Source organism: Oncorhynchus tshawytscha, linkage group LG14, assembly GCF_018296145.1.
Source record: "Oncorhynchus tshawytscha isolate Ot180627B linkage group LG14, Otsh_v2.0, whole genome shotgun sequence".
NCBI lineage: Eukaryota > Metazoa > Chordata > Actinopteri > Salmoniformes > Salmonidae > Oncorhynchus > Oncorhynchus tshawytscha.
This window is the reverse complement of record NC_056442.1, coordinates 14,119,630-14,142,473: the sequence shown is the minus strand read 5'-3', so window position 1 is coordinate 14,142,473 and position 22,844 is coordinate 14,119,630. Positions and strand designations below refer to the sequence as shown.

The 22,844-nt window shown below is 47.0% G+C and overlaps 1 protein-coding gene across 2 annotated transcripts in view; it reads left to right on the top strand.

Moving 5' to 3' along the window:
* The first annotated feature begins 13,140 nt into the window (after positions 1–13,140).
* The window catches only part of LOC112253914 (neuropilin-2-like), a 62,520-nt gene continuing 52,816 nt past the window's right edge, over positions 13,141–22,844 (top strand). For both annotated transcript variants that reach the window (XM_042297068.1, XM_042297069.1), the window contains exons 1-2: positions 13,141–13,942; positions 22,264–22,441. In XM_042297068.1, coding sequence (XP_042153002.1) covers positions 13,870–13,942; positions 22,264–22,441 — 251 coding nt within the window. In that variant the 5' untranslated portion in view covers positions 13,141–13,869. The remainder of the gene's footprint in view (positions 13,943–22,263; positions 22,442–22,844) is intronic.

Genomic DNA, 22,844 nt, shown 5'->3' with positions numbered 1-22,844 from the left:
CCAAGGGCATTGTGGTCAAACATTCAACTAATGTTTAACTAATGTCCTACATGACTTCTACACTGCACTTCCATTGAGTCTTAATGGACTCGCTAGCTGATAACCCCCTTGAGTCGATTGATGCACCGATGCGTACATAACAAGAAAATACCTATCAAAATCTGTCAGTTTAAAAAATCTATCCACCTCATCCGCCAGTGTCGCACTTCCGCATCTGTGTTGAAAGGTAGCAGAGCTAGAGCAGTGTTTGTCAGACCATGAGACATCCCGAAAATTGGTCTTCTCACAAACGATGTCTGTAGCTTCCGAACGGTTTGACTCTCACAAACAAGATGGTGTCGCGGGACTTGTCTGAAGGTAAATGGTACTGGTTTTAAAAATCAAATGGAAGTATGAAGATAGTTTTGCGACAACCCAAAAAAAGGGGTTAAATATATGTTAAAAAATATATATATATAAATTGTTTTTTTTTTTAAATGTCCCTCGTCGAAGTATGCACAATATCCCACAAATTTATAAAAATCGAGAATATGACATTTACATTTTAGAATAAGGCTGTAATGTAGCAAGATGTGTAAAAAGTAAAAGGGTCTGAATACTTTCTGAATGCACTGTGTATCTATACAGTGCCAGTCAAAAGTTTGGACACACCTACTCATTCCAAAGTTTTTCTTTATTTTTACTATTTTCTACATTGTAGAATAATAGTGAAGATATCAAAACTATAAAATAACACATATGGAATCATGAAAGTAACTTTAAAAGTGTTAAACAAATCAAAATATATTTTATGTTTGAGACTTTTCAAAGTAGCCACATTTTGCCTTGATGACAGCTTTGCACATTCTTGGAATTCTCTCAACCAGCGTCATGAGGTAGTCACCTGGAATGCATTTCAATTAACAGTTGTGCCTTGTTAAAAGTTTGTTTGTGGAATTTCTTTCCTTCTTAATGTGTTTGAGCCAATCAGTTGTGTTGTGACATGGTACGGGTGTTATACAGAAGACAGTCCTATTTGGTAAAAGACCAAGTCCATATTATGGCAAGAACAGCTCAAATAAGCAAAGAGAAACAACAATCCATCATTACTTTAAGAGATGAAGGTCAGTAAATGTGGAACATTTCAAGAACTTTGACAGTTTCTTCAAGTGCAGTAGCAAAAACCATCACGCGCTATAATGAAAATTGCTCTCATGAGGAAAGGAAGATCCAGAGTTACCTCTGCTGCAGAGGATAAATCCTTTAGAGTTACCAGCCTCAGAAATTGCAGTCCAAATAAATGCTTCACAGAGTTCAAGTAACAGACACATCTCAACATCAGCTGTTCGGAGGAGACTGCATGAATCAGGCCTTCATATGTGTATTGCTGCAAAGAAACCACCACTAAAGGGCACCGATAATAAGAAGAGACTTGCTTGGGCCAAGAAACACAAGCAATGGACATAAGACCGGTGAAAATCTGTTCTTTGGTCTGATGAGTCCAAATTTGAGATTTTTGGTTCCAACCGCCGTGTCTTTGTGAGACGCAGAGCAGGTGAACGGATTATCTCTGCATGTGTGGTTCCCACTGTGAAGCATGGATGGAGGTGTGATGGTGTGGGTGTGCTTCGCTGGTGACACTGTCTGTAATTTATTTAGAATTCAAGGCACACTTAACCAGCATGGCTACCACAGCATTCTGCAGCGATATGCCATCCCATCTGCTTTGCGTTTAGTGGGACTATGATTTGTTTTTCAACAGGACAATTACCCAAAACACACCTCCAGGCTCTGTAAGGGCTATTTGACCAAGAAGGAGAGTGATGGAGTGCTGCATCAGATGACCTGGCCTCCACAATCACCTGACCTCAATCCAAAGCAGCCAACAAGTGCTCAGCATATGTGGGAACTCCTTCAAGACTATTGGAAAAGCATTCCAGGTGAAGATGGTTGAGAGAATGCCAAGAGTGTGCAAAGCTGTCATCAAGGCAAAGGGTGGCTACCTTGAAGAATCTAAAATCTATTTGGATTTGTTTAACACTTTTTTTGGTTACTACATGATTCCATATGTGTTATTTCACAGTGTTGATGTCTTCACTATTATTCTACAATGTAAAAAATAGTTTAAAAAACAACTAACTTTAATGAGTAGGTGTGTCCAAACTTTGGACAGGTAGTGTATACAGTTGAAGTGTCACGTTCTGACCTTTATTTCCTTTGTTTTGTCATTATTTAGTAGGGCGTGAGTTGGGTGGGCAGTCTATGTTTGTTTTTCTATGTTTTGGGGCATTTCTATGTTTTGGCCTAGTATGGTTCTCAATCAGAGGCAGGTGTCATTAGTTGTCTCTGATTGAGAATCATACTTAGGTAGCCTGGGTTGCACTGTTTGTTTGTGGGTGATTGTCTATGTTAGTGGCCTGTGTCAGCACAGGTCTATTTTGTAGCTTCACTGTCGTCATTTGTTTATTGTTTTGTATGCAGTGTCAGTACTTTCTTTATTAAAGATTTACCATGGACACTTACCACGCCGCATTTTGGTCCGACTCTCCTTTTCGCCTCTCCTCTTCAGATGAAGAGGAGGACGCCCGTGACATGAAGTCGGAAGTTTATATACACTTAGGTTGGAGTCATTAAAACTTGTTTTTCAACCCCTCCACAATTGAACAAACTATAGTTTTGGCAAGTTGTTTCGGACATCTGCTTTGTGCATGACACAAGTAATTTTTCCAAAAATAGTTTACAGACAGATTATTTCACTTATAATTAACTATATCACTATTCCAGTGGGTCAGAAGTTAACATACACTAAGTTGACTGTGCCTTTAAACAGCTTGGAAAATTCCAGAAAATTATGTCATGGCTTTAGAAGCTTCTGATAGGCTAACTGACATCATTTGAGTCAATTGGAGGTGTACCTGTGGATGTATTTCAAGGCCTCAGTGCCTCTTTGCTTGACATCATGTGAAAATAAAAATAAATTGGCCAAGACCCCAGAAATAAAAATGTGTAGACCTCCACAAGTCTGGTTCATCCTTGGAAGCAATTTCCAAATGCCTGAAGGTACCACGTTCATCTGTACAAACAATAGTACGCCATGGGACTATGCAGCCGTCATACAGCTCAGGAAGGAGACGCGTTCTGTCTCCTAGAGATGAACGTACTTTGGTGCAAAAAGTGCAAATCAATCCCAGAACAACAGCAAATGACCTTGTGAAGATACTGGAGGAAACAGGTACAAAAGTATCTATATCCACACTAAAATGAGTCGTATATCGACATAAGCAACATCTCAAGACATCAGTCATGAAGTTAAAGCTTGGTCTCAAATGGGTCTTCCAAATGGACAACGACCCCAAGCATACTTCCAAAGTTGTGGCAAAATGGCCTGAGGACAACAGCGTCAAGGTATTGAAGTGCCCATCACAAAGCCCCATCACAAAGTGTGTGTGAGAAAGGAGGCCTACAAACCTGACTCAGTTACACCAGCTCTGTCAGGAGGGACTGGCCAGTATTCATCCAACTTATTGTGGGAAGCTTGTGGAAGGCTACCCAAAACGTTTGACCCAAGTTAAACAATTTAAAGGTAATGCTACCAAATACTAATTGAGTGTATGTCAACTTCTGACCCACTGGGAATGTGATGACAGAAATAAAAGCTGAAATAAATCATTCTCTCTACTATTATTCTGACATTTCACATTCTTAAAATAAAGTTGTGATCCTAACTGACATAAGACAGGGGATTTTTACTTGGATTAAATGTCAGGAATTGTGAAAGACTTTAAGTTTAAGTGTATTTGGCTAAGGTCTATGTAAGACTTCCGACTTCAACTGTATATATTTTTATAATTCCTGAGTCTTTTTATATCTCCTAGATTTAGGACACTTCAAAACCTTGTTTCTGATTATTTATTTTTTGAGTGTCCCTTTTGCCATTCATTAATGTGTTGTTCAATACGTCTCTGGCTTCAGAGTAAAGGCAAAAATCAATATTTTATTTTAAAAAATGGTATCTATATATATATATATAGATATATATGTGATATATATGTATATATATGTGTATATATATAGTTCAAACCATCTTAAAACAATTCCACATGTCAGTTTAGCACTCCCTCCCCCAACATCTTCTAAAAAAAAGCGTCATCAAAGACAAACTGTATTCTCTCATGTAATATAGCTAATATTAGCCTGGTAACAGATCTGGTCGTTGGTCAAGACAGCACAGACCGGTCTGGGACCAGGCTAATATGCATCCCTTTTCACTTAGCTCTGGTTCAGGGAGTTAGTGCAGCTTGCTAATGTTAAGCTTTCCTGTCCCTTGCCTGGACCATAGCAACACTCTTGTGTTCTGTAAGCAGTGGGGATCTGCCTGGGCTGGACCATAGCAACCCTCTTGTGTTCTGTAAGCAGTGGGGATCTGCCTGGGCTGGACCATAGCAACCCTCTTGTGTTCTGTAAGCAGTGGGGATCTGCCTGGGCTGGACCATAGCAACCCTCTTGTGTTCTGTAAGCAGTGGGGATCTGCCTGGGCTGGACCATAGCAACCCTCTTGTGTTCTGTAAGCAGTGGGGATCTGCCTGGGCTGGACCATAGCAACCCTCTTGTGTTCTGTAAGCAGTGGGGATCTGCCTGGGCTGGACCATAGCAACCCTCTTGTGTTCTGTAAGTAAGCAGTGGGGATCTGCCTGGGCTGGACCATAGCAACCCTCTTGTGTTCTGTAAGCAGTGGGGATCTGCCTGGGCTGGACCATAGCAACCCTCTTGTGTTCTGTAAGCAGTGGGGATCTGCCTGGGCTGGACCATAGCAACCCTCTTGTGTTCTGTAAGCAGTAGGGATCTGCCTGGGCTGGACCATAGCAACCCTCTTGTGTTCTGTAAGTAAGCAGTGGGGATCTGCCTGGGCTGGACCATAGCAACCCTCTTGTGTTCTGTAAGCAGTGGGGATCTGCCTGGGCTGGACCATAGCAACCCTCTTGTGTTCTGTAAGCAGTGGGGATCTGCCTGGGCTGGACCAGAGCAACCCTCTTGTGTTCTGTAGTCAGCAGTAGGGATCTGCCTGGGCTGGACCATAGCAACCCTCTTGTGTTCTGTAAGCAGTGGGGATCTGCCTGGGCTGGACCATAGCAACCCTCTTGTGTTCTGTAAGCAGTAGGGATCTGCCTGGGCTGGACCATAGCAACCCTCTTGTGTTCTGTAAGCAGTGGGGATCTGCCTGGGCTGGACCATAGCAACCCTCTTGTGTTCTGTAAGCAGTAGGGATCTGCCTGGGCTGGACCATAGCAACCCTCTTGTGTTCTGTAAGCAGTGGGGATCTGCCTGGGCTGGACCATAGCAACCCTCTTGTGTTCTGTAAGCAGTGGGGATCTGCCTGGGCTGGACCATAGCAACCCTCTTGTGTTCTGTAAGCAGTGGGGATCTGCCTGGGCTGGACCATAGCAACCCTCTTGTGTTCTGTAAGCAGTAGGGATCTGCCTGGGCTGGACCATAGCAACCCTCTTGTGTTCTGTAAGCAGTGGGGATCTGCCTGGGCTGGACCATAGCAACCCTCTTGTGTTCTGTGTAAGCAGTGGGGATCTGCCTGGGCTGGACCATAGCAACCCTCTTGTGTTCTGTAAGCAGTGGGGATCTGCCTGGGCTGGACCATAGCAACCCTCTTGTGTTCTGTAAGCAGTGGGGATCTGCCTGGGCTGGACCATAGCAACCCTCTTGTGTTCTGTAAGCAGTGGGGATCTGCCTGGGCTGGACCATAGCAACCCTCTTGTGTTCTGTAAGCAGTGGGGATCTGCCTGGGCTGGACCATAGCAACCCTCTTGTGTTCTGTAAGCAGTGGGGATCTGCCTGGGCTGGACCATAGCAACCCTCTTGTGTTCTGTAAGCAGTGGGGATCTGCCTGGGCTGGACCATAGCAACCCTCTTGTGTTCTGTAAGCAGTGGGGATCTGCCTGGGCTGGACCATAGCAACCCTCTTGTGTTCTGTAAGCAGTAGGGATCTGCCTGGGCTGGACCATAGCAACCCTCTTGTGTTCTGTAAGCAGTGGGGATCTGCCTGGGCTGGACCATAGCAACCCTCTTGTGTTCTGTAAGCAGTGGGGATCTGCCTGGGCTGGACCATAGCAACCCTCTTGTGTTCTGTAAGCAGTAGGGATCTGCCTGGGCTGGACCATAGCAACCCTCTTGTGTTCTGTAAGCAGTGGGGATCTGCCTGGGCTGGACCATAGCAACCCTCTTGTGTTCTGTAAGCAGTGGGGATCTGCCTGGGCTGGACCATAGCAACCCTCTTGTGTTCTGTAAGCAGTGGGGATCTGCCTGGGCTGGACCATAGCAACCCTCTTGTGTTCTGTAAGCAGTGGGGATCTGCCTGGGCTGGACCATAGCAACCCTCTTGTGTTCTGTAAGCAGTGGGGATCTGCCTGGGCTGGACCATAGCAACCCTCTTGTGTTCTGTAAGCAGTAGGGATCTGCCTGGGCTGGACCATAGCAACCCTCTTGTGTTCTGTAAGCAGTGGGGATCTGCCTGGGCTGGACCATAGCAACCCTCTTGTGTTCTGTAAGCAGTGGGGATCTGCCTGGGCTGGACCATAGCAACCCTCTTGTGTTCTGTAAGCAGTGGGGATCTGCCTGGGCTGGACCATAGCAACCCTCTTGTGTTCTGTAAGTCAGCAGTAGGGATCTGCCTGGGCTGGACCATAGCAACCCTCTTGTGTTCTGTAAGCAGTGGGGATCTGCCTGGGCTGGACCATAGCAACCCTCTTGTGTTCTGTAAGCAGTAGGGATCTGCCTGGGCTGGACCATAGCAACCCTCTTGTGTTCTGTAAGCAGTGGGGATCTGCCTGGGCTGGACCATAGCAACCCTCTTGTGTTCTGTAAGCAGTAGGGATCTGCCTGGGCTGGACCATAGCAACCCTCTTGTGTTCTGTAAGCAGTGGGGATCTGCCTGGGCTGGACCATAGCAACCCTCTTGTGTTCTGTAAGCAGTGGGGATCTGCCTGGGCTGGACCATAGCAACCCTCTTGTGTTCTGTAAGCAGTGGGGATCTGCCTGGGCTGGACCATAGCAACCCTCTTGTGTTCTGTAAGCAGTAGGGATCTGCCTGGGCTGGACCATAGCAACCCTCTTGTGTTCTGTAAGCAGTGGGGATCTGCCTGGGCTGGACCATAGCAACCCTCTTGTGTTCTGTAAGCAGTGGGGATCTGCCTGGGCTGGACCATAGCAACCCTCTTGTGTTCTGTAAGCAGTGGGGATCTGCCTGGGCTGGACCATAGCAACCCTCTTGTGTTCTGTAAGCAGTGGGGATCTGCCTGGGCTGGACCATAGCAACCCTCTTGTGTTCTGTAAGCAGTAGGGATCTGCCTGGGCTGGACCATAGCAACCCTCTTGTGTTCTGTAAGCAGTGGGGATCTGCCTGGGCTGGACCATAGCAACCCTCTTGTGTTCTGTAAGCAGTGGGGATCTGCCTGGGCTGGACCATAGCAACCCTCTTGTGTTCTGTAAGCAGTGGGGATCTGCCTGGGCTGGACCATAGCAACCCTCTTGTGTTCTGTAAGCAGTGGGGATCTGCCTGGGCTGGACCATAGCAACCCTCTTGTGTTCTGTAAGCAGTGGGGATCTGCCTGGGCTGGACCATAGCAACCCTCTTGTGTTCTGTAAGCAGTGGGGATCTGCCTGGGCTGGACCATAGCAACCCTCTTGTGTTCTGTAAGCAGTGGGGATCTGCCTGGGCTGGACCATAGCAACCCTCTTGTGTTCTGTAAGCAGTGGGGATCTGCCTGGGCTGGACCATAGCAACCCTCTTGTGTTCTGTAAGCAGTGGGGATCTGCCTGGGCTGGACCATAGCAACCCTCTTGTGTTCTGTAAGCAGTGGGGATCTGCCTGGGCTGGACCATAGCAACCCTCTTGTGTTCTGTAAGCAGTGGGGATCTGCCTGGGCTGGACCATAGCAACCCTCTTGTGTTCTGTAAGCAGTGGGGATCTGCCTGGGCTGGACCATAGCAACCCTCTTGTGTTCTGTAAGCAGTAGGGATCTGCCTGGGCTGGACCATAGCAACCCTCTTGTGTTCTGTAAGCAGTGGGGATCTGCCTGGGCTGGACCATAGCAACCCTCTTGTGTTCTGTAAGCAGTGGGGATCTGCCTGGGCTGGACCATAGCAACCCTCTTGTGTTCTGTAAGCAGTGGGGATCTGCCTGGGCTGGACCATAGCAACCCTCTTGTGTTCTGTAAGACCATAGCAACCTCTTGTGTTCTGTAGGGATCTGCCTGGGCTGGACCATAGCAACCCTCTTGTGTTCTGTAAGCAGTGGGGATCTGCCTGGGCTGGACCATAGCAACCCTCTTGTGTTCTGTAAGCAGTGGGGATCTGCCTGGGCTGGACCATAGCAACCCTCTTGTGTTCTGTGTAAGCAGTAGGGATCTGCCTGGGCTGGACCATAGCAACCCTCTTGTGTTCTGTAAGCAGTGGGGATCTGCCTGGGCTGGACCATAGCAACCCTCTTGTGTTCTGTAAGCAGTAGGGATCTGCCTGGGCTGGACCATAGCAACCCTCTTGTGTTCTGTAAGCAGTGGGGATCTGCCTGGGCTGGACCATAGCAACCCTCTTGTGTTCTGTAAGCAGTAGGGATCTGCCTGGGCTGGACCATAGCAACCCTCTTGTGTTCTGTAAGCAGTGGGGATCTGCCTGGGCTGGACCATAGCAACCCTCTTGTGTTCTGTAAGCAGTGGGGATCTGCCTGGGCTGGACCATAGCAACCCTCTTGTGTTCTGTAAGCAGTAGGGATCTGCCTGGGCTGGACCATAGCAACCCTCTTGTGTTCTGTAAGCAGTGGGGATCTGCCTGGGCTGGACCATAGCAACCCTCTTGTGTTCTGTAAGCAGTGGGGATCTGCCTGGGCTGGACCATAGCAACCCTCTTGTGTTCTGTAAGCAGTGGGGATCTGCCTGGGCTGGACCATAGCAACCCTCTTGTGTTCTGTAAGTAAGCAGTGGGGATCTGCCTGGGCTGGACCATAGCAACCCTCTTGTGTTCTGTAAGCAGTGGGGATCTGCCTGGGCTGGACCATAGCAACCCTCTTGTGTTCTGTAAGCAGTGGGGATCTGCCTGGGCTGGACCATAGCAACCCTCTTGTGTTCTGTAAGCAAGTGGGGATCTGCCTGGGCTGGACCATAGCAACCCTCTTGTGTTCTGTAAGCAGTGGGGATCTGCCTGGGCTGGACCATAGCAACCCTCTTGTGTTCTGTAAGCAGTGGGGATCTGCCTGGGCTGGACCATAGCAACCCTCTTGTGTTCTGTAAGCAGTGGGGATCTGCCTGGGCTGGACCATAGCAACCCTCTTGTGTTCTGTAAGCAGTAGGGATCTGCCTGGGCTGGACCATAGCAACCCTCTTGTGTTCTGTAAGCAGTGGGGATCTGCCTGGGCTGGACCATAGCAACCCTCTTGTGTTCTGTAAGCAGTGGGGATCTGCCTGGGCTGGACCATAGCAACCCTCTTGTGTTCTGTAAGCAGTGGGGATCTGCCTGGGCTGGACCATAGCAACCCTCTTGTGTTCTGTGTAAGCAGTAGGGATCTGCCTGGGCTGGACCATAGCAACCCTCTTGTGTTCTGTAAGCAGTGGGGATCTGCCTGGGCTGGACCATAGCAACCCTCTTGTGTTCTGTAAGCAGTAGGGATCTGCCTGGGCTGGACCATAGCAACCCTCTTGTGTTCTGTAAGCAGTGGGGATCTGCCTGGGCTGGACCATAGCAACCCTCTTGTGTTCTGTAAGCAGTAGGGATCTGCCTGGGCTGGACCATAGCAACCCTCTTGTGTTCTGTAAGCAGTGGGGATCTGCCTGGGCTGGACCATAGCAACCCTCTTGTGTTCTGTAAGCAGTGGGGATCTGCCTGGGCTGGACCATAGCAACCCTCTTGTGTTCTGTAAGCAGTGGGGATCTGCCTGGGCTGGACCATAGCAACCCTCTTGTGTTCTGCTGGACCATAGCAACCCTCTTGTGTTCTGTAAGCAGTAGGGATCTGCCTGGGCTGGACCATAGCAACCCTCTTGTGTTCTGTAAGCAGTGGGGATCTGCCTGGGCTGGACCATAGCAACCCTCTTGTGTTCTGTAAGCAGTAGGGATCTGCCTGGGCTGGACCATAGCAACCCTCTTGTGTTCTGTAAGCAGTAGGGATCTGCCTGGGCTGGACCATAGCAACCCTCTTGTGTTCTGTAAGCAGTGGGGATCTGCCTGGGCTGGACCATAGCAACCCTCTTGTGTTCTGTATGTAAGCAGTGGGGATCTGCCTGGGCTGGACCATAGCAACCCTCTTGTGTTCTGTAAGCAGTGGGGATCTGCCTGGGCTGGACCATAGCAACCCTCTTGTGTTCTGTAAGTAAGCAGTAGGGATCTGCCTGGGCTGGACCATAGCAACCCTCTTGTGTTCTGTAAGCAGTGGGGATCTGCCTGGGCTGGACCATAGCAACCCTCTTGTGTTCTGTAAGCAGTAGGGATCTGCCTGGGCTGGACCATAGCAACCCTCTTGTGTTCTGTAAGCAGTGGGGATCTGCCTGGGCTGGACCATAGCAACCCTCTTGTGTTCTGTAAGCAGTGGGGATCTGCCTGGGCTGGACCATAGCAACCCTCTTGTGTTCTGTAAGCAGTGGGGATCTGCCTGGGCTGGACCATAGCAACCCTCTTGTGTTCTGTAAGCAGTGGGGATCTGCCTGGGCTGGACCATAGCAACCCTCTTGTGTTCTGTAAGCAGTAGGGATCTGCCTGGGCTGGACCATAGCAACCCTCTTGTGTTCTGTAAGCAGTGGGGATCTGCCTGGGCTGGACCATAGCAACCCTCTTGTGTTCTGTAAGCAGTAGGGATCTGCCTGGGCTGGACCATAGCAACCCTCTTGTGTTCTGTAAGCAGTGGGGATCTGCCTGGGCTGGACCATAGCAACCCTCTTGTGTTCTGTAAGCAGTGGGGATCTGCCTGGGCTGGACCATAGCAACCCTCTTGTGTTCTGTAAGCAGTAGGGATCTGCCTGGGCTGGACCATAGCAACCCTCTTGTGTTCTGTAAGCAGTGGGGATCTGCCTGGGCTGGACCATAGCAACCCTCTTGTGTTCTGTAAGCAGTGGGGATCTGCCTGGGCTGGACCATAGCAACCCTCTTGTGTTCTGTAAGCAGTGGGGATCTGCCTGGGCTGGACCATAGCAACCCTCTTGTGTTCTGTAAGCAGTAGGGATCTGCCTGGGCTGGACCATAGCAACCTCTTGTGTTCTGTAAGCAGTGGGGATCTGCCTGGGCTGGACCATAGCAACCCTCTTGTGTTCTGTAAGCAGTGGGGATCTGCCTGGGCTGGACCATAGCAACCCTCTTGTGTTCTGTAAGCAGTGGGGATCTGCCTGGGCTGGACCATAGCAACCCTCTTGTGTTCTGTAAGTCAGCAGTAGGGATCTGCCTGGGCTGGACCATAGCAACCCTCTTGTGTTCTGTAAGCAGTGGGGATCTGCCTGGGCTGGACCATAGCAACCCTCTTGTGTTCTGTAAGCAGTGGGGATCTTCCTGGGCTGGACCATAGCAACCCTCTTGTGTTCTGTAAGTCAGCAGTAGGGATCTGCCTGGGCTGGACCATAGCAACCCTCTTGTGTTCTGTAAGCAGTGGGGATCTGCCTGGGCTGGACCATAGCAACGCTCTTGTGTTCTGTAAGCAGTAGGGATCTGCCTGGGCTGGACCATAGCAATCCTCTTGTGTTCTGTAAGCATTTGGGATCTGCCTGGGCTGGACCATAGCAACCCTCTTGTGTTCTGTATGTAAGCAGTGGGGATCTGCCTGGGCTGGACCATAGCAACCCTCTTGTGTTCTGTAAGCAGTGGGGATCTGCCTGGGCTGGACCATAGCAACCCTCTTGTGTTCTGTAAGTAAGCAGTAGGGATCTGCCTGGGCTGGACCATAGCAACCCTCTTGTGTTCTGTAAGCAGTGGGGATCTGCCTGGGCTGGACCATAGCAACCCTCTTGTGTTCTGTAAGCAGTAGGGATCTGCCTGGGCTGGACCATAGCAACCCTCTTGTGTTCTGTAAGCAGTGGGGATCTGCCTGGGCTGGACCATAGCAACCCTCTTGTGTTCTGTAAGCAGTGGGGATATGCCTGGGCTGGACCATAGCAACCCTCTTGTGTTCTGTAAGCAGTGGGGATCTGCCTGGGCTAGACCATAGAGGATTTTCTCAGGAAGCAGATTATTTTGGGCCAGGCAGTGTGTTATTATGTAAAGCTAGCGTGGCTGTATTTAGGCAGGCTGATTGTAGAGCTGTTTTGTGCCTGTCTTGGTGGGTTCCCTCCACGAGGCAGCAGGAACATACGACTTTGATTGTGTCCCAAATGGCACCATATTCCCAATGTAGTGCACTACTTTTGACCAGAGACCTATTACATAGGGAATAGGGTGACATTTGCCATGCAGCTTTAAGCCTCGAACCACTGTTTGATATGTGCTGTGGTAATGGGGTGAGAGAGTCGCTGTAAAGAGGGGCACACACACACACACACGCGTAAAGCACACAAACACTCACTCACACTCATTCACATACACACACGCACACACTGTATGCCACTGTATGATTTATTGTTGACTATATGCTGCTGCCTTCTTTTTTTTATTAAGTGCCTAACAAATTCTTATTTACAACGACAGCCTACCCTGGCCAAACCCGGATGGCGCTGGGCCAATTGTGTGCTGCCCTATATGGGGCTACCAAGCACTGTTGGTTAAGGGCTTGTAAGTAAGCATTTCACGGTAAGGTCTACACTTGTATTCAGGGCATGTGACATAAAGTTTGATTTGATTTGATTGGACCGCTGCGCCACTCGGGAGCCCTAATGCATGTACTACTCCCCTTCCTCCATCCCCCTTCACTTTTCCCCCTTTTTTATTTTGGTTTCTTTGGTTCTTCTCTCTTGAAAATAGCCTGTGGAAATACTCCCGAGCCTGAGATTATAGGGTGTGCGTTATCTGTTGAACCCTTATCTATTGGCGTCACGTGAAATGTGTACGTGTGTGTGTGTGCCCGCGCGCTTGTGTGTTTTACGAGTGTGCGCGCACCTCTCCATGATGTACAACCAACCGGAGGCGGAGCCGGGGCGCTGACTGTAATGCGATAGCTGCTCTGTTCAAAAGTGCTATAACACACACTCTCACTCACTCACATACACACGCCGCTGGAGCGCATAGAGACACTCCGCTACAGACAAAAATACTAGAGGAGTGGTGCCAGAGATGGAATGAGTTCTCCTTCGGAACATATTATATTCATGTCCGTCACACTTCTCATGATTTGCGCTCCATTCTTGTTCTAAATACGGAGACTTTTTGTCGGCTGATAGTTCAGTCAACTGTGTCTCATCGGTCGTAAATGCAGGAGTAAATGACCGGAGTCCTGGAATCCCTGCGAGCACAGGAGAGAGAAGGGGGGAAGGCAAGCGCTTCAGTCGTATTTGGAGGTAGACTAAGAGCCGCTTATCAGACCCTGTAGGAAATAACCCAGGAGGTTCCAAATCAGTGGACAAGCTCTGTATGGAACCGGGGAATTAAGAGGAGTTTATTTCATCCACGAGGCTAGATAACCCAGTCAGGACGACAATATTAAAGTTATAAGGTGGCATCCCAGTGTGTCGTTCAAGTAGCCTGTATGCCTGCTTCGGAGGGAAAGCTGTTCACCACTGTCTTTAGCCTATTTTTATTCAATTAAGTACACTTGGAACAAACATTATTCGTTGATTGTTTTAGCAAAATAGGCTACGTGGAGTAATAACATTTGTTCCTAGATTTTCTGCAAAAAAAAGGTGTGGATTTTCTTGATGGACAACTGATTTGATCCTGGGAAGTACCATTTAAAAATAACAAGACATTGAACATTGCCAAAATGGATATGCTATCATCGCTGATTGGATTTTTACTTGCAATGTGTCTAACACTGGGAGTCCGTGGAGACAAGGGTGAGTTCTCTTCAACACATGGGCTGTCAAGAAACGTGTCCGAATGTACCCGAAACTACCCTTTTATGGGTGATTCAAATTCTGAAATTGCTTTAAACTATGATAAAAACTGAAAGCTCACATCGTTTTTTCTTATTGGACCTGCGTCTTGGATACTGACAGGGAAAATAGCTTGTTTTTCTCAGCGTTGGAAAACTCGTTTGGTTAAAAAAAATTTAAAAAAAACGAGCTCCATCTGTTTCAAATCAGGAATTTCAACACACAGGCCGTGATTGGCATCAGATAGATATGGTCTGATAACCAGTAGGCTATCATGTGTAGTGTAACCGTACTGGTATTAACCACAAAATGTTCTCTCAGCCTTGAAAGATGAACCCATACTCATTCGTTATCCTAGTTAATCCAGAACATTATTTATTATTCCACTTCTGTCGTATACCAAGAGTAATGTGACAATATTCCACCCATGAAAAATGACTGGGTGATATGTTATTTGATACTCAAAAGCTTTTCTATTATGCCCCAAAATAGGTCATTGCCATTTAATACAAGTTGCCATACAAGTACAGTTGCCGTACAAGTTCCACTGCCGTTCATGTTAGGCAGGTTTTGTAATTTTATGATCACAGATTTTTTTTAAAGTAATAACCCTACATACATTAGCATATAATAGCCCAATGACTCTGCTTTGTAGGGTGATAATTACATAATAATTATATAATTAAAAAAGGGAGGGGGGAAACGGACCTACTTTCTTTTTGTTGTTGTTGTTTCTTGGTAGAGATCATGAATGAATGCTCAACTCTAAACGCGTCTGTAGACAACATAATCCATTGACCAAACCAAAATAATGCGCCTCAAGTGGTATTTTGCTGTTAGTGGAGAATGACAAGAATATTAGTTAGACTAACCACCACCATCATCATTAATATCAATAAGAACACAACCAACAACTCGCTCATTATCTCAAGAGTCTTGCAATCATTATGGTGACGGTTTGTGCCTCAATCGCACTTGTGCCTCTGCAGCTCGAGGCGGCGCCACACAATCAGTTCTCCACTCGCGCTGCAACGTTAAGACCAGATGACACATTTTGACGAAAAGGCCACCGAAGCCACCTTCCATTCCATTCAGGGAATCGTGCTGATTTTACGCTAGCTGGCTTGCTTCCTAAGTCACAGTAGTTGTATCCATAATTCATGCGTAAGAGTTGTTTTTTGGGGGGTTGTAGTTTTGGAATCTTGTCCAAGTCCCGACTCCCGATCTAGAGCTCTCATGAGCTTTAAAACATTGTCTGGTTTCTCACTCCCGTTCTGCTCTGTCTCAGTGCCCTACTCAGTGTCGCATGCATCCCTGGCTGGTTTACGGGACTGCTCCTATGGTTCTTCCTTAGAATGTGCTCCAAAGTGTGCGGTGTGTGAGATTCTTGTTTGCATACATTCAAGTGTGTGTGAGAGTGGTTTTGGACCTGCCATTTAGAGAGATTCAATATGATCTGTTTGCAGTGTTGGCTGCCTGTGTGCCCATTTATCAGACTCAGATGTGGGCCTTTGGCAGCTCTCCCCATGCATTCTCAGATACCTCAGCCTGCCAAAGCACTCACTGTTCCAGCCTTCTCCTGTCCTCCTCAAAACAGCACATCTTGTACATACACACAGCAGCACGAGAGAGAGAGGAAAGGGAGATGTGGGAAAGACAGGAGGTTGTGAGAGAGAGAGTGACAGAGATGTTGTGCAGAACAAGAGCATGTTTTTCAGGACAAACACCAGAGAGAGAGAGAGAGAGAGAGAGAGCAGGAGAGAAACAGATAGAGATGAGAAGGAAGGGTACAGTACCAAACAGCAGGGTCACAGAGTTTTAAGAACAGAGGGCAGGAAGAGGAACTGATGATGTTGGGCGTACGAAAATGAACACTACGCTCGGGGGTCGGAGAGCAGAAGGGAGACGTCTGTGTCTTTGTGCCAAATAGCACCCTTTTCTGTATTTAGTGCACTACTTTTGACCAGAGCCCACAGGGCTAAATGAGGGAATAAGCTCTGGTCAGAAGTAATGCACTACAATAGGGAATAGGGTGACATTTGGGATGCACATAATGTAACCACAACAATGTGACTCATGATTGTGTTAGTATAATTAAGTCATTCGTAATAATGAACTAGTAATTAATTGAACATACAGGACCAGTGTTTGTATTCTTTGTCTCTGTATGTTTACCTCTCTATCTGTTACAATGCAGATTAATGAAAATCTTTATTCTCCTCCTCTCTCTCTCTGCGTGCTTCTTTCTCTCCCTCGTTCGCTTATTTTTCTTGTCTCCCCCACCTCTCTCCCTCTCCATGCCCCCTCTTGGCCACCCCCCTCTCTACCCCAGAATCTTTTTAATCTTCCCCAGACTCCTATAACACATCAGCAGAGGAGAAACAAGGTCAGGACTGTAGTTGTTAGCATTCAAGAGCTGAAAAACAAAAGGGGCTGTGGTTCAATACCTTGGCCAGGAGAAGGGCTGGGGTGCTGGGGGGGGGGAGGAGGGGGACACGCCAACCCCCTGGAACAAGGTGACAAGGGTGAAATTATAAACAAGGCCACCATAAATAATACACCTATCGGCTAGCTGGTGGCCCCTCGGTCTGCTGCTTAATTTGTGTGAACGTACTCACACACACACACACACTGCACACACAGGTCATTTATCTGGACAGCTGTATTTTAGCAAAGCAAAACCCAGCGAAACGCAACCATCTGCTTGTGGTCAATTGATCCGGTGATTAGTTGATTGCTATACCCAACCCGATGCATTTAGTTGATTAGCCAAAACCACTTAGCCTATTATGAAGAGTCATGCATATGGGTGCTCCAACTCAGGAGAGAGAGGAGGCTTTAGTCTAGCATGCCAATGGTGAATTAGGGTACCAAATCTGTGTGTTGTTCATATTGGAACTGAAGTCTAAATGTGTACACTTGAATGGCTACGTTATAACTACGATTTCTGCTGCACATTCATTTAGTATTGTTCCATTTGGTCTTAATCCTTAATATAATAACAATATCAATGATAACATGCCATTTAGCAGATGTCTTTATCCAGAGCGACTTAGTGTGTGCATACAGTTTCATACGGGTGGCCTCAATGGAACTCAAACCCATGATACCGACGTTGTCAGGTGCTGTGCTCTACCAACTGAGCCATACAGGACACTTTAATATTATCTAAAGGTAGGTAGGGCCTTATGGTAGGTGCCTAATGATTAAAGTAAAGAGCTTTGAAAGTCACAAATCTCTCCCTCCCTCCGTCCAGTCTTGTGTGGAGTGGTTAGATTAAAAACAGTCGTGGACACAGCCCCTGTGTAGGGATGAATGAATAGTGCCTCTCATCTCTCTGTCCCCCTGATTCCCTCTCTCGACAGCACTTTTTAAATTAAGGTGGGAGTGAGGGAAAGAGAGAGAGAGAGAGAAAGATTGATAGAGAGAGCAAAAAAGAGAGAGATTATGATGGGGAGATTTATAATGGCCCTTCCACACGTCTGAAGCTGTTCACTGATAATACCGCTAATAGAAATATGTGCACACACAGAGATGTGCAGATGCTGTATATATAGACGGAGACTTGGTGCAGTAGATTTGAAGACGTTAATTAAAGCACACATTTCGCTTGCGTCCAAGTTCACGCACACACTCACACGTATGCACATACACACCATTATGTGTAGACCCACACATGCCCTCACCTGTTATTGCTACTTATATGTCATATACTATATATCAACATTGTTCACATATGTTGAGGGTCGCTATGGCATGTCCGTGCAGTGTTGTGTGCATGCATGTGCGTGTGTGGAGATGGGTGGAGTCCTGAGCCAGCACAGACACAATAATTCATCCTCCCTCCTTATCACACAAGCACACATGCACCTATAAGACATAGTGCTCCGAAAAACACACTGTGTATTCATAGAAACACAAACATTCACGTACACATTCTCCACCCTAACAGGGGACTTAAACAAAGACATACCCAGTCGATAACATGCACACTGCTCGCACCCCCCCCCCACACACACACACACACCTCTCCCCTGCATGTACTGTATATGCTACTGACAGCCCATCAACTCCTCCAGGGTTAGTCCCCACAGGGATGGTCATATCTTAATGAGCCTCGTCAGGCTCTCTCTCTCCAGCTCCTCTACACACTCTCTTTCTTCCTCCCCCTCAATCACCTCCCTTCCTTCCTTCTCTGCCTTAATCCTTCTCCGTCTCACAGCCTTTCTCTCCATTCCTTCTACCCCTCTCTCAATCCCTCTTATCTCCCACTTTTTTGTCCCTCTCCCTCCATCTCGCTCCCTCTCCTCCCTCATCATCCTCATCCCCTTCATCTATCCCTCTTTACCTGCCTTTCTCCCTGCTGGCATCCCTCTCTCCACCCCCCCCGTCGCCCTCCTCCTTAGCTGTACATGAATGGTCTGCTCAGTTCAGGGAGCGGAAAAGTCCTGAGGCTGCAGGATTCTCCCAAATGGCTTAATCTTCCCCTGGCGGTACTACTGACAACTCGGCACAGCTTTTGGAGAATACAAAAAGGAGACATGGGCTGCGCCCTAAATGGCACCCTATTCCCTATATCCCCCATACTCAACTGGCGGACCAAGGACCGGATCTGGACCCAGAACGGGGTCAATACGGACCTCTGGTCCAGGAAAAAATAGAAAATAAATATATATATAGTATCAGTCAAAAGTTTGGACACACCTTCTAATTCAAGGGTTTTTCTTAATTTATACTATTTTCTACATTGTACAATAATAGTGAAGACATCAAAACTATGAAATTACACATATAGAATAATGTAGTAACCAAAAAAGTGTTAAACAAATCAAAATAGATTTTAGATTCTTCAAAGTAGCCACTCTTTGCCTTGATGACAGCTTTGCACACTCTTGGCATTCTCTCAACCAGCTTCACCTGGAATGCTTTTCCAACAGTCCCGAAGGAGTTCCCACATGTGCTGAGCACTTGTTGGTTGCTTTTCCTTCACTCTGCGGTCCAACTCATCCCAAACCATCTCAATTTTGTTGAGATCGGGTGATTGTGAAGGCCAGGTCATCTGATGCAGCACTCCATCACCTCCTTTTTGGTCAAATAGCCCTTACACAGCCTGGATGTATGTTGGGTCACTGTCCTGTTGAAAAATAATTGATTGTTCCACTAAGAGCAAACCAGACTGGATGGCATATTGCTGCAGAATGCTGTGGTAGCCATGCTGGTTAAACTGTGCCTTGAATTCTACATAAATCAAAGACAGTGTCACCAGCAAAGCACCATCAGACCTCCTCCTCCATGCTTCACGGTGGGAACCACACATGCGGAGATCATCCATTCACCTACTCTGTGTCTCACAAAGACACAGCGGTTGGATCCAAAAATCTCAAATTTGGACTTATCAGACCAAAGGACAGATTTCCACCGGTCTAATGTCCATTGCACGAAGCAAGTCTCTTCTTATTATTGGTGTCCTTTAGTAGTGGTTTCTTTGCAGCAATTTGATCACAATGGCCTGATTCATGCAGTCTCCTCTGAACAGTTGATGTTGAGATGTGTCTGTTACTTGAACTCTGTGAAGCATTTATTTGTGCTGCAATCTGAGGTGCAGTTAACTAATGAACTTATCCTCTGCAGCTGCAGCAGAGGTGACTCTGGGTCTTCCTTTCCTGTGGCGATGCTCATGAGAGCCAGTTTCATCATAGCGCATGATGATTTTTGCTACTGCACTTGAAGAAACTGTCAAAGTTCTTGAAATTTTCCGCATTGACTGACCTTCATGTCTTAAAGTAATGATGGACTGTCGTTTCTCTTTGATTATTTGAGCGGTTCTGGCCATAGTATGAACTTGGTCTTTTACCAAATAGGGCAATCTTCTGTATACCACCAATACCTTGTCACAACACAACTGATTGGGTCAAACACATTAAGAAGGAAAGAAATTCCACAAATGAACTTTTAACAAGGCCCACCTGTTAATTGAAATGCATTCCAGGTGACTACCTCATGAAGCTGAATGAGAGAATGCCAAGAGTGTGCAAAGCTGTCATCAAGGCAAAGGGTGGCTACTTTGAAGAATCTCAAATATAAAATATATTTTGATTCGCTTAACACTTTTTTGGTTACGACATGATTCCATATGTGTTATTTCACAGTTTTGATGTCTTCACTATTATTCTACAATGTAGAAAATAGTAAAAATAAAGAAAAACCCTGGAATGGGTAGGTGTATATTGTTTTTACGAGCTCGCACTTTGACCCCTGGTATCATATAAAGACACATAAGGCATGGAAGAATGCGTGGAATTGCAGGAAATACGCTTTAAAACATTTTTTAAAACTATGTCCCATACAAAATGTGTATAAATGCAGACAAGAGGGGTGTGAACAGTTTGGGGTTGCGAAGTGGGGGTTTGTTACTATGGTGATATATTACATTATCCGGACCTTTGCCAAGTAGGGAATTTGTGTGACTGGACCTTCTCAAATAGTACTTGCCCTCTATAGTGCACTATTTTGACCAGAACCATGGGATTCCCTATGGGACCTGGTCAAAAGTAGTGCACTAAATCGGGATAAGGGTGCCATTTAAGATGAAGACATGGAGGTGGTGGGGAGAGAAGAACACTCCATAGGCAGACTTTATAGTCCTGCATGTCTGAATCCTCCAGGGGAGATAAAGATACTTTTCTTCTACTTTTGGTCTTTTTATTTAGCTTTGGTTGCAGTATTGAGTGATAGGTGTTTTGAGTGATAGGCTGGACTGGCATGTGGGGGGTGTGTGTGTGTGTGTGTGTGTGTGTGTGTGTGTGTGTGTGTGTGTGTGTGTGTGTGTGTGTGTGTGTGTGCATGCACACGTGTGTATACATAAGTGTGTGTGAGTTTCTATCCAAGTAAGGATGGTAGGGTTTCGCTATTATATCAAATGTCACCAAAACCTAAGTGTGCCTTTTAAAATACAATAGCCTTGAAAATGTCAACACTTGAACAGTCTATTATATTTCAACCCTCCAATCCCCCCCACTTCCTTTGATGATGTGCTCACATAACTTGGAATAGGTGAAGCAGATGAAACAGAATATTGAGTCATCGCCATTTTCATTGATGTCCTTATATTCACTGGGCTGCCGAGTGGCGCAGCGGTCTGTGGTACTGCATCTCAGTGCTTGAGGTGTCACTACAGACACCCTGGTTCGAATCCAGGCTGTATCGCGACCGTCTGTGATTGGGTGTCCCAGAGGGCGGCGCACAATTGGCCCAGCGTCATCCGGTTTTGGCAGGTGTAGGCCGTCTTTGTGAATTTGTTCTTAACTGACATGCCTAGTTAAATAAAGGTTCAATAAAAAATGTGTTCCGATTCTCTACCCTTCTCCCGATTAGTTCACTTGTACACTCCCCCTCGTGGATTTAAAAGGAATGAACTGGTGTTGGGATAATGGTGGAAACTCCCTCCAGCCATGCTTGCACCATATGCATGAGGGAGAGTAAATGAATGCATCACTTCGGGAGAAGGGTAAAGAATCGGAACGCAGCCTCTGTCAGCACGAAAAGAGTTAACCACCCCAAGCATCGTTGTCATGGTGAACATTGTGAAGAGACATTTTTTGTCTTCCTCATCTCGCCTTCCATTTAGAATAATAATGACCAGAAAATCATATACTGCAGTAAAATGACTGATGAGGGACCTCACTGTATTGTCTCCCGATGTGTTTGTGTGTGCTTTGCGTGTTTGTGTGAGATAGGGAACGGCGAGCGAGGCGTGGGCGTACAGCGAAAATAAAGGCTTTGTTTCTCTGGCTTCTCATTACAGATTCGGGGTGAACCCTTGTACCCCTAGACAGGGGGTCTACTGTCACTTCCTGTCTGGGCCAGCCGAGCGATGCTATTGGCAGGCTATTGTTCCTGGGAGAGAGCCGATAGGATCAGGGAATGTGTTCTAATGTTTGCAGATTGCCTTGCCAGAACAACAATTACATTTAGAGAATGCTCCCAGAGGAGAGATTAGAGCCATGGTGTGGGGTTAGTTTGTCTGCATGGGGGAGACGTGTGCGTGGTTGCCTATTTTGTTGCTATAGTAGAATTAATGTGAACACTACGTATCTCTGACAAAGATATTATTACAAATCGTGCGTCACTACATCACAAATCACATCACTATGGAATAAGAAGACAAATTCTCAAATCAATAATCGCTTGAATAGCAAGGTTTGTATTCGTAGATGTTTTGAGTCTGTGTATTGACCATATGTCTCTCTATCTCTCTCTCTCCCTCTCTTTCTCTCTCTCAGGTGAGGTGTGTGGGGGCACCCTGGATGCCAGCGACGCAGGGTACATCACGTCCCCGGGCTACCCTCTGGAGTACCCGCCCCACCAGAATTGCCAGTGGGTCATCACGGCCCCGGAGCCCTCCCAGCGCATCGTCCTCAACTTCAACCCCCACTTTGAACTGGAGAGACTGGACTGCAGGTGAGAGCGAGGAGGGAGAGAAGGGGGAGAGGGGTGATTGGGGGGGAAAGGGAGAGAGGGAGGCTTTTTGGATATACTTAGGCTAGAAAAAATGGTAGAGGGAGGGAGAGAAGGAGAGAGGGAGGGAGGGAAGGAGGGAGATTGACCGGAGATGGTTTTAACTTCAGATCTGCCTCTGACTGGTTATACATATGTAACAGAGAGTTCATAGTTAGCCATAGTTACAGTGTTGGCCATTACAGTAGGTAAGAAAGGGCCAAGACTGGCAGGGTTAATACTTGAATATTGAGTGGGGATGATCGAATAGAATTGATTGATAATAGAGAGGAGGATGAGGTTGATCGGGTGGAGGAGAAAAGGAACGTGGATGAAAGAATGGAGAGAATGGTTGAAAGAAAGACAG